The following is a 12,581-nucleotide window of genomic DNA, read 5'->3' as shown; positions in this document are numbered from 1 at the left end:
ACACTGCTTGCTAAGGAGCATTTCTGAAGTGGATCTCTAAAATACGATAAAAAATAAAACCTATTTCATTTATTTGTGTCCATGCCAGCTTAAAAATGGGCTAAGGATGCTGATTCCACATAGCAGTGGAATATAGCACATAGCAGTATAGCAGTTGCCACAAAATTAAACATTCCCCACTGAATAATATCTCTATGACTTCAAACTTCCATTAGGTCTCTTTAAGTGGTTTATACCTGGAGAGAAGGAAACACTTGCCACAGACATAGCATAAATATTCAGTTATTTAAACTTACTTCACAAGATGGAAAATTTTTACTAAAATCCTATTAAACCAAAACCACAAGATTCTTGCATAAACTTATTTCAATATTCTAACAAGGTACTGGGAGAGACAGAACGGCATTCCTTAAAATTTGAAACACATTCTGAGGGAGAATAATCTATTAGGTAAAAAGAAAATGAAATGAAATAAAATGTGTATGTAGATAGAGATGGAGAACAGAAAAAGACTGACAAAAAAACAAAAAAAAAAGTACCGGAACATCCTCTATATTAATTTAAATCAACTTCAAAATTGACCAGAGCTAACAGTAACTAGTTACATTCAAGTATAAACTCTTTCAAGCAACAGATGTGTGTTACAATGACATTTCATTCTTCAGCTAGCTTCTTCAAGAAGTCTAAATTAAGTCAACTTTACCAGAAGTGAGCCAGTGTCCACATTATTTCATTTTATCCAAATGTGCTTCTTTGTATACCATGATTCTATTGCCTTTTGATCTTTTTAGAATTCCTAGTAAGTGAAAATCTATGTATCTATGATAAAAATCTATCTATACTTAATCTGCAGCATAAAAATAAATAATATACCTTGTCCCAAGCACTGAGAGTATCACACACAGATATAAACATTATATACAAAATAAATGTCTTTTAAAAAGTTAATCTATATATCTACATACAAAGTAAAATGCCATATATAATTTTCCCTTTATTTCTTGATGTAGCTTTGGAATTATGGCTACTGTTAATGAATTCATAGAGTCAGGAAAGATGATGGAGAGGACATGATATTAAACATTTCCAGACTTTTTCATCTGAAATCAGTTTGAAATTGCAAACCAGAGAGAACTCAGAAAATGGCTCCAAAAGTCACCTAATCTCAATTCCTAGTTTAAAAATTCCACACTATCAAAATCTCCAATCCACTCTATACACAAAATGAACCATTTTCATTGTGTTTCCATGAAAGTGGTATTTATATAAGCAATAGTGAAAAGTCATCAGCTCTTTACACACACTGTTACAATTTTCATCCATTAAAGCAACGAGCAGGTTTGTGACTTTTAGTTTCCTAAATTACAAAGATAATGACTTGCACTACAAACATAAGCACTTTCATTTCTAAAGAGACATTAGATAACCCAGTTATAGACTAATCATCATGAACATGTGTTGTGTTTACAGTGTATCCATAAGGAATGCCCGTTACATACCAAACTCCTAAAGACAAATTCATAATTAACTGGAAATATTGATACTGTGTTATAAATCAGGTTAACATAAAGGTCTTTTATTAAGGAACTCTGCTAAATCTCCCTCTCCAACGAAAATAATCATATTTTAAAATAAACGCAATAATGAGAAATGAAGAAAAAAGGGGAGATAGACTTGGCAACTATTAGAGTGGTACAAAACTGAGCTATCAAGATTACAGATATAATTGTAAAGACTGTATATTGTTATTAAATCTACAAAGATTTTTCATTATAACTGAAGAGGTGACATCAGTATCTCAAATATTACAAATCTTTAAAAATACAGAGTTGCACTGCCCAATATGGTAGCCATTAGCCCCCTGTGTCTATTTAAACACTTGAAATGGGGCTAGGCCAAACTGAAATGTGCTTTTAGTGTAAAACACACACGATATTTAGACTCACAAAGAAAGAGAATGCAAAATATTTCATTTTTTTTATACTGATTATATCTTGACATGCTATGCTGGGTTAAATAAAGCATACTATTATAATTCATTTCACCCATTTCTTGGGTATGTATGGCCTCTAGAAAATGTAAAATCAAATGTATGGCTTGTGTTGCATCTCTATTGGACAGTGCTTATCTATAATGTTTATAGGACTGTTTTCATCAAAGCCACTGGGTGACACTGTTTCTTCACTAAATTGATACAACCAAAGCAATTTTATGCCAGGGGAAAATCACACACGCACACACACAAATCATAAATGCACATACAGGTACACACATGCACATGTACATACACACACCTCAGCAAACAACATGTGCCCCTTATAATCAGTCATCTTCTCAGGATGAAAGAACATGAGTACACTTAAAGTAATGTTATTACTATTGTTAGTAAGACTGGCTATCCTTGAAAGCTTTAATAATCATTCACAGATTCCTAAATAAGAAATGACAGGTCTAATCAGATAAAAAACACAGACATTGCTTAGTTGGTGACTCTTCTCAAATAGCTTTCCATCTTCGAAATGGTAATGTTCTTCATGACCTCCTCTGATTATTATATCCTATTTACTTATATTTTAATGAAATTCTAAGGAAACGCTGCATAAAAACCGGTGAAAAATATTACCAGTTGTTTTTGCTAATGAAGAAATGCCTTACTGATTTGCAGATTACATTTTGCCTGGAATTTTGAAATCCTGAACATACAAAAATCAACGTATTGAAAATCTATTCAATATTTCAGCCACTGCTAAATACTTTTGTTTGATAAGACTCCACAAAGTTAGACTTTTCAGTGCAACTGATATTCATTTATGTGACAAAGTCAAGAATAATTCATTCCAGAGACTACCTGGTATTATCTGATTACCAGAAAATTCATTGTAAGGGCTGAACAAGTTTTGTGTTATTTACACATCTGACACTCAATCTGATGACTCAATCTTTTAATACTGAATGAGAATTTAGAGTTGGCTCCATGTGAAAAATTACAAATAATACCTAGGCTTAAAGTTACCAGCCTGACTCCTTTCCTACTCTGTTTCCCCAGTAGCATAGTCAAGTCAAAGAGGAAATGTACAAAAGCCATCTTGCCTTGGGCTGTCTTCACACATTTAGCTAACTCTCAGTTTCCTTCTCTCTAAAATCAGAATAATTCTAGTCTACTAATTACAGCCTTTTCAGAATTAAGCATTTAAAATATCAGTGCAACCAGCGGTTTACAGTCATAAACTAACTCGACATTAACACAATCAGTGTCCTATTTTGAAGTGTAACATGTCCTAAATCTAACAATATTTTACCTTTGTTTCAGAGCAGACTGTAGAGGTACACCAAACTAATTTCCATTTTCCAAAATATTCTCCATGTCTTCAAAATGTAAGTTGCTTAAAATCTAAACCATTGATGTTTAACCATGTATATGTTGAGGACCTTCTGAAAACCTATGACACTAAGACTTTTTGCTCGTAAGAATGAACAAATGAAGTTTTGCATATAATTTCAGAGCAGAGGTGAATGAGTCCTGGAGCCAGGTTAAAAACCTGCTCTAAGTTATTATACACATTTCTCCATTATCTAAGATTTCACTGTGACTTCCCTTTTTCTTATGTTCATGTCTCATTACTCTCACTAGGCTGTAAACTTTGGAGAGACAAATGCTGTGTCACATCTCTCTGTGTATTATTTGTATCATTTTTAGCACAAGGACTAATGCACAGATCAAATGTGTTGATTTGAGACCTGGTAGGTTGATTGATCAAAGGCCTTCGTGGATAATGGGTAACATTAGCTACAGGTAGCATCTTCTTTTAAAACACTGGTATACATTCACAATGAACAGGTATGGCCAACTAATATTTTTTACAATTGTTATACAACACATCTTCCTCTAAACTACAACTCAGGCGCATCTGTTAGACTTTTTTTCAGTAATGAAATCTGTATATTTTATATCAATAACAGCACAAACATACATTCGCAGTTCAAAGTTAAAACAATTCCACAGTAGCCTTACTAAAAAAAAAACAAAAAACTCCTTTAATAAAAAAATACTATCGTGAAAGTATATATAGGTAATTACCAAAAGGATTCAAGTTTCTATATAAAGGAATTATCTTCATTTGAACACTAATGGAACACATCTTTAGGTACAAGAATAGGAGACTGGACTTTCTGAGGGTCTTTAGAATTATTTCACAGAGGTTCATTAAACACATGAATGCAGAATATAAGCATACAATTTTTTAATCTCAATTTGAGGGGGTTTTTTTAGAAGACATAAACACCACACAGAAATGGAGCAGGAAGACTCCAATGAAGAGGAGACACATGGCAGCCAAGTAAACAATTCACCATAAACCTGTAGGGTTATGCATCACTTCCGGGAGCATAAGACATTTCGCCATCAGCCAATGCAAAAGCATGATACAATAGCTGCATTGATTATCTTCACACATCCAGGACAGTACAACTCACAACAATAACTCTTTCTCAAAAATACAACTCCCATCCTAATCCCAAAATAAACTGTTTCTTTTGATAGATAAAATAACACATGTTTTCAATGAAGTCGACATTGACTCTACTGGGCTGACACAAACCGTATTAATGGAAAAATCTCAAAATATATAGGCATACTTCTAATTTTGAGGTTTATAAACATCCTACCTTGACAGAATGAGAACTTACTTAGAATAGAAGTAAAATTGAATTTGTAAAGCCTTTATTCAACTAGCACTCTGAAGAGATTATTTCTCAGAGCTGAATTTCCTAATAGACTACAACAAATTCACACAAATGTCACTGCAGATAGAATGAATGTTTTTTCATGCCAGTGTCACTCACCCTTGCCTGCCTGCACCCCCTCCCCCAAGGCTTTTCAAAATGTATTTCATACACAGAGTCACTGTTCTGGTTGTTTATTTAATTAACATGACAGCCCAGCATACACAGCATTTCTTTCAGTTCTACAGTTTTAACTTTTTACACTTTCGACTCAATGCAGAAAGAGTAAAATTACTGTGTTCACTCCTTCCAGCCTCTGTAAATTTATATAGATTCACTGACTATTTATGTCACTTAAAAAAGTTTTTCAGTATGCTTTAAATATCTGTATTCACAAAGTAAAATCACAATTTTTGTCCCCCACACACAAAAAAATTCTTTTCCTTCACCTTTCCCAAGGGATAAGGAAATCTTGTTTTCCTTTTTCAGTATTTTGAGAAATTAACATTATTTAATTTTAATTCTGTCACCAAGTCAAAAGTAATCAGTATTGCTCGTTGAATCACCATAAACTGAGTAACACTACTGAAATGCAGAAGTTACAATTTAATTAAAAGTCCATGATTATTTCTGAAACTTACTCAATTTGAGCAATATGTTTATATTGAAAGGCATTTAGGAATTTAAACAATGTATTTTACATTTTGAGAATAAGCAAGTTTTTTTGTCAAAGAATAACAGTGCCTCCCATCCTGTGCCTACCATCAAACACCATACCCATTTCTCCTATTTTTGCTTTGCTGTTGTTTGCTTTCTCTCCTGAAAGTGTCTTTCTCACATCAGTGATGAAAAACTTGACTCTTCTTTTAATAACTAAGATCAAAATGGATGATGTTGTATTCATCACAAAAAATGTCATCATTAAGTGGTACAGATGCATTAATGTAACAGTCATATGCCTTTGTGTTTATCTGGAACCACAGGTAAAAATATAACATTTTTCTTAACAAGTAACTAAAATAAAATTGCATTGGTTTGAAATCTTTCAAAAGTGAATGTATAAGGTGGTCTCAGGAATTAGAGAGGAATGAGCAGCCAATTATAGTTCTTTATTTATAAAGAGAATGGAGAGACACCCCTTCAAATACAATTTCCAAAAGCAAAAAATTGCAAAGTTAAAATTTTACAATGAAAAATAACATATTAATCATGCATAATATCTAACAGTCCAAGAAAGTCTAGGTACCTCTGTATATTCCCATTTTGGGGCCGAGGACACAGTGGTACTTTGAGAGAGACATATCTGCTCTGGGATGCGAAAGTCCACTTAGAAAAGATACACCCACCTTAACAGACACTTGCCTTCTTAACACGGGCAACCAAAAAAGTAGTTTGACACACTCATCTACAAAATCAGCCTCAGTATTGCAGACACTGGGTTAGCAGGACTAAACTAAAAGCCAAACAAACTTTATAGTTCTTTAAGCTTTAAAGAACTATAAACTTTGTTCTTTCCTGAGAATAAAGATATTCCCACTTGCATTCACAGACACCAGTGCTATAGATTTACGGTTCTTGAAAGGAAAAAAGGGAGGGAGAGAGAAAAATGTATCTGTCAGTTGGTTTCTCTTATAAGAATTTTATCATATATTCTCTTTGCACTTTTAGAACTGAGGGTCACTGAAGAGGGATAGTTCATAAGTTAACTAGCCACTGCCATTCATACAGAGAAGAAAATGATGAAATTCTCTCACCAGTAAGCCTCACAATGAGCAAAGTGCAAATAAATTCTCAAGAGGACTCTGACAGACTGTGCTTTTAAGTTCTTAAATGACTATTTAAAATTCACTTGTTGCCTATGAGAATTGTCTTGAGTTGAAAGTAAACATTCCTTCAGAAAAAAGACAGATGATATTCAGGGGAGTGTTATATACTTATTTTATAATTATTTTGATGTTTGACTTCACAAAGTATGCAAATGACAGTGGTACACTTTGCACCCTTAATCAGAAGTTTGTTTCCTTATGATAAAACAGATAAGCCATTTACTATGTAAGCTCCTGAACTTTTCACACAGTAAGGTTAACGTATATGAGATACTGTCCTATCTTATAAAATAGTACACTGTGTTAGTTTCCACCCACTCCCCACAATTATGCTCAGCAACAACTTTTAATGGGTCATATATATAAAAACTAGCCTTCAGTGACACGCACACACTCACCCATGCCCTCATTAAAACTTCAAGTATCTCAATTTCTGCTAAATGTATTCTTGTTTTTCCATCAAGCGTAAGACATAAAGTTTCTCACTTTAGAATAATCTTCATTAACACAGCCTTTAAAAAAAATAGTGACCAAAGAAAATTACAGAAGTAGATTGCAATTACATTTTCCAACAGCATTAATCAGCAAAACATTAAATATGCAATGCTTACTTTGATAACTTTGCAGATAATTCAAATTCTCCATTTATCAATTTAAACCAGAGAAAACCAATAAAAATTTGTGGGTTAATGAACGCCACTGGTTAATTTACCTAACCACCTTCTTATCTTCTATCCACCCTTAATTTCTTAATTTATAAATGTTAATATAAAATAAAAAAAAATTCCACAGGGTGAATGATACCAATTTGGAATCAAGTTGCGATTAAATCCCAGATTTTCCTTAGAAATTATGGTTGTGAATTTTGCAATAGTCACATCATATTGCCCTATAAGTTAATGAATAGTGTATTCTGAACATACTTAAAGCTGTGATGTTTTCGTTTAAAAGACATTCTGTCCTATAACTGTGAAAAGAAATCAAAATGGTTAGTTTACCCTCAAACAGATAACTTACTTTACTGTAACAATTTCCAAATTTTTACCAAAACTAAGTATCAGTCAGTGGCCTGCTTTCTCCTCCACTCTTAGAGTAAGCTTAAACACAAGAAGCATTTGTTTTATCTAAACGAAAAGCAAATAACTACATTTGTTTTAAAATAAACAGACTATGATGCTGTCATCTACTCTGTTAAATAATGTCAAACAGTCATAGGTCTGTGTAATCAACTCCATTTCAGAAACAAACTAGCCACCCACACCATATGGTGACTGCTATTTCTTAGAAATACCCAAATGATTATCCACAGAATAACCTTAAAAGAAAAAGCTTACTTTATCTTAGGATATTCTCTTGCTCCCTAAAGTTGTCCTAATAGTACCATAGGTAGGCATTAATTTAAAGGGAAAAGTGTAAATTTCCACTTGCTGTGTCTAACCAGCTCCTCCTCCCCATCAAGTGTCAAATCCACTTCAGACAGAGGTGAACAAATCTGCTTCAACTAGAGAGGCATACACTTCAGTATGCTTTTTTAGGCACAGTATGCATTTAAAATTGGGATTTGTTCTTTTATGTCCTTTAGAGCAACTGTTCTATACTTTTAAGTCATTTAATGATAATAAGGAGACTCAACCCCAAAAGTGACTAAAGTTTTATTTACAACTTTATAATCCCAGGTTCCTCCTCCTCCCACGTTGTGGGAAGATATACATCTCCAGCAATCTTAGAAATGGCCTCCCAAATTAGTATTTCCTGTAAAATCTAAATAATCCATTTGAATTTACAAATAACCACTTAAGTATGCACATACTAAAGAGAACTGTTTTGTTTTTAGTTGACACTAAAGAGCAGTTGACAATTTTGAACAATTCCAAAGTTCAGACATATTATTCCCCAAGTTGAAGTTTGTGATACAAAACACACTAGCATGGAATAATGCATGTCCCTAAATTATATTTAAAAACAAACTGGGTACTATCAGCTGCAGCCTCTCCAAATAAAACTCACTGCAAAACCAGAAAATGTGTATCAATTCCTCACCTTCAAGCATAGTTTGCTTTGCTCTGGAATCCTTTTACTGGTTTTCATAAATGTTTAATATCATTTCATTAAAAAGACATTTTACTTTTTAAAAATTAGAAATCTAGTGAAATCTGTGTGTTAAAAAAAATCACTCATTGCTAAAAGAGTAAACTTAATTCTAAAATTTCTGCTAAGGAAGGAAAGCGTAAGAGTACCGAAAAGAGTAGGCAACCCATACACCAGGTGTAGCAGATCTAAAAAGTTGGCCCAGCTGTGGAAGACCCTACACATGCCATCTAGTTTTGTTACTCAATCGTGTTTCAGTTGTTCCCGTTATAAAACTATTGTGTGAAAGAGAAGGGGGAAAAAAAACCTGCTAGTTTCTTATTAATTCTGAAGTGAGACCACTTTTCTAGGCTATCTTCCCTTTAGTTGCCAGCGCTCGGATTCTCTCCACTCTGCGCCGGTTCCCAAGTGTTTCAAGTTTCCCCAAGAGCCGAGAGAGAAGTTGCCAGTGCTTACCTGTTCCCTCGGTATACAGGGCAGGGAGGTCCTCCGATGGGACTTGCTGCTGCAGCCGGACATCTCGGCGGACACGACAGAGCTGGACCGCCTCCTCCTCTTAAACACCGGGATATCTTCCTTGGTCCCAGCAATCAGCTGGGACCCCAAATGCTCCCTTGGAGCCGCCTCCGCGGACTGCGGCAAGATTTGTTCCACGTACCTGGCCAAGAGGATCCCCAGCACGCCGGCCAAGTACGCCAGGTAAGGTCTCCAGGCGACCTTGAACCTCTCTAAGGAAATGAGGGACACGGTCCTGACCGCGCTAGTCAAGGCGATCATGAGGACGCCCAGCCTCAGCCTCAGCACCAGCCATGTCGCGGCGGCCAAGCAGCTGAGCACCACCCCCGCGGCTGGGAGCGAGAGTAAGTGATCCTCCCCGACGCCCAGCCCAATCTGGACGAGCGCTTCCCCCCCACAGCAGGCGGCCAGCAGCGCGACAGCCAGAGGCAGGCGCACCCCGGCGCGCAGGAGGTACAAGCCCATCCAGAAGAAGGCACACAGGAGACTGAAGAGCAGCGCCGAGGGCTGCAGCCAGGGGCTGAGCCGCGCGCCGCCCCCGGGAGCACCTCCCCGAGGCCCCGGGAAGACGCCCCCTTCTGCTCCCGGGGCTGCTTCCTCCTCCTCCTCCGCAGCCGCCTCCTTACACTGCTCCAGGTCACAGCCGACCTCCCCGCGAACCAGCCTCACCAGCAGCGCCAGCAGAAAGGACAGGGAGCCCGCGCACAGCGCGGAGGAAAGTTTCCGAGAGCGCCAGAGCGGCTGCAGCACTAGGTCTCCCAAGCAGCTACGGCAGCCCGAGTCCCGCGGTGATACGGGCTCCGCACGATGGTGGCAGTCCCGGCCCGCCGTGGGGGCTTGACTCACCCCACTGTGGACGGGCTTGTCCCTGACTCGTGCGGCGTCGCCGGGCACTGCCATGGTATGGGGTGCCCTCTTCACCGAATTCCCAGTGGCCCCCCGACGCCCCCGCCCCGACCTACACGCGCGCGCGCGCGTGCACACACACACACACACACACACACGCTCTTCCCAATTCCACCCTCGGAATCCTTCTCCCCAGGTCCACAATCCACCGAAAGTTTCAGCTTTTGAATAACTCCTGGAGAATGCTAGATGCTCCAATGAGACTTCTTCAAGTTAAAAGCTAGCACGCTCAAGTTGAAAGCAAGCACGGGCAGAAACGATCAGGATTCCCCTTTTCTCTCTTTGAATATCTTTTACAGATTATCTGTTCTACTCCCACCCCCGACTTATATCCTCCGGGGTCTCTTCCTACTTCAGGATTTCAAAAATTGCCCAATGCATCCCGCGCGCAGGAGCCGCTGACGCTGGAGGAGTCTGGGGCGCGGGGCGGGCTCCGGGCCATTCCGAGGCGCAGCTCGGCGCTGCGCTGCAGCGCGCCGGGCCCGCGGCAGATGGAGGTCTCCCTTCTCTTCCTTCCTGCAGCTCTTTTTCTATCACTCTTTCTTTCTCCTCGGCCGATTCTCCCTGGCACGGCCCCAGGACGCGAATCGCCATTCCCTGGGGCAGAAAGCAAAGCCTCCCCCGCCTCTGTCAATCCAATTCATGGCAAAGGATGGAAAAAAAAAAAAAAAAATGGAAAAGGGGCTGAGAAATAAAAAGTTGCTAAGTCCCGTCGGAGAGAGAGCCAGACCGAGAGACTAGCGGCAGCCGCAGAAGGGAGGGAGGGAGAAGGAGCGAGCAAGAGAGGAAGGGAGGGTGAGAGGAAAGGGAGGGTGAGAAGGGAGAAGGAAATTTACTTTTTTTTTTTTCCTCCCCACTTCTTTTTGATGCAAGGTTGGTGGCGATTTGCAGTTTTGCAAAGGGGAAACGAGTGGAGACGACTGCTTGAAATTGTATAAAACTGGCAACTGGAGTGATCGACAATTCCGCTTTCTTTCTTTAAGGCAACTCCCTAGGAAAGCTTTCTCAGCCGAGCTCCCGCCCCCTCCTCCGGAGGAGGCGCTACCCTCAGCTCGATTGCTCCTTTGCTGGGAAAGCTGCCGGTTGAACATACAGGCTGGAGCAGGGGCTGCTGAGGCTGATCCACCGCCCAGCCCACCGCAGCCCCGGGGTGGGGGGGGGTGGGGGGGGGGGCGGGGGGGGGGGCTGCGGCTGGTCCTGAGGCTGAACTCCCTAGGACGTTGGAGGGAAAAAAATAAAAAAAGATAGTGTTTGCCTACTTGGCAGATGAGAGCCAACATACTTTCTACTGTCCCTGAAAATGACAGCCACTTCTGTCTTACTCAAAGATGCTCCCAAGTCAGGTACAACAGCAGTCCAATTTCAGGTGACGTTGTAATCCTTTGGTTGCTCCTGCTGGAAGGTCTGTTTTATGAGAACCCATGCCTGGCCTGTTGGTTCAAATGATGGAAGAATCAGCCTTACCTAGACCACAGTAATATAAAAAGAAAGGAAGGAGAGGCAGCAGTCATTTAAATCCAGTGTTATGAGTATTACACAACAGGTTTTGACTGTGGAAGGTAAAATTACATTGAGATTTAGTGACCATATCCTCAAAAAAGGTTAACAAAGTTTAGAAGCCCAGATAGTTCATCAAAAATTAAAGAAAAACCTCAAGGGAGAGGTGAGGATAGGTGGGTTAACACTAGGACAGATCTTAGAAGACTGACTATGGCTGCAAAATACTACATCTTTGAGCAAAGCATATGAAAAAAATCAGGACCTTAGTTATTAATGAGTAAAGGTTCATGTACAACAGCAATGTGATATTTGAGAAACTAAAAGAAAATTTTGAAGCTAACTTTTTTTTTTTTGGCAGATTATGAAAAAGAATTCAGTATCTATTCAATGGACTTAAACTCTATTGATGTTCCTTGGGATCTGGTTGTCTTTTTAAAACTAAAACAAGAATATGATACTCCACTTTTAACATGGCCATCTTAGATGTCATTTGCCCTCACTAATAATAATCTTAATCCAATTTTGTCTTAATTATCTTGACATTCCAGGTTAAAGTGTATTTACAGCCTAAAGCATTTAGATAATTGATTCAATATGCCACTGTATTTTGTGTGTAGACATGAAGCAATAAAAAAAGCCAAAAGGAGATCCTTGAGATAAAATTAATTTATGGGGACAGGGGGAGAAGATGGTTTAAGTTTTAAACAGCTTCATGGGAAGCAGCCTGCTCTAGTAGGAGGCAGATATTAATATTATGACATACGTAGATATGAGAAACTGTAAAGGTACAGCTTCTCTCTGTCAGATGTCCAGAATTGTGCTACCACCCAGGAGTATGAGTTGGGCAGCTAGTCAATGGCAGTAGGCACCATCTGTTTAATAATTAAGGAAACAGGAGCAGCAATGTCTCTGCCAAAGACAAATGAGCCCCCTAGCATGCACACATACTTTCATGAGTTTCCTTTTTAGACATATGATTCATATGCCAGATCCTACCTGGGACACGTCGGAGTGAAAAACCTT

At 38.7% G+C, this 12,581-nt stretch overlaps 1 protein-coding gene across 2 annotated transcripts in view; it reads right to left on the bottom strand.

The window, feature by feature from the left end:
- The window catches only part of PDE3A (phosphodiesterase 3A), a 308,603-nt gene extending 297,494 nt beyond the window's left edge, over positions 1-11,109 (bottom strand). Inside the window, exon 1 of one of the 2 annotated variants that reach the window (XM_073020533.1) lies at positions 9,093-11,109. In XM_073020533.1, the coding sequence (XP_072876634.1) occupies positions 9,093-10,052 (960 nt within the window). In that variant the 5' untranslated portion in view covers positions 10,053-11,109. The remainder of the gene's footprint in view (positions 1-9,092) is intronic. The other variant, XM_007967850.3, reaches the window with a different exon arrangement.
- Positions 11,110-12,581: the final 1,472 nt, after the last annotated feature.

This window comes from Chlorocebus sabaeus, chromosome 11 (genome assembly GCF_047675955.1).
Source record: "Chlorocebus sabaeus isolate Y175 chromosome 11, mChlSab1.0.hap1, whole genome shotgun sequence".
Lineage (NCBI taxonomy): Eukaryota > Metazoa > Chordata > Mammalia > Primates > Cercopithecidae > Chlorocebus > Chlorocebus sabaeus.
This window is presented reverse-complemented; position numbering and strand designations above follow the sequence as displayed.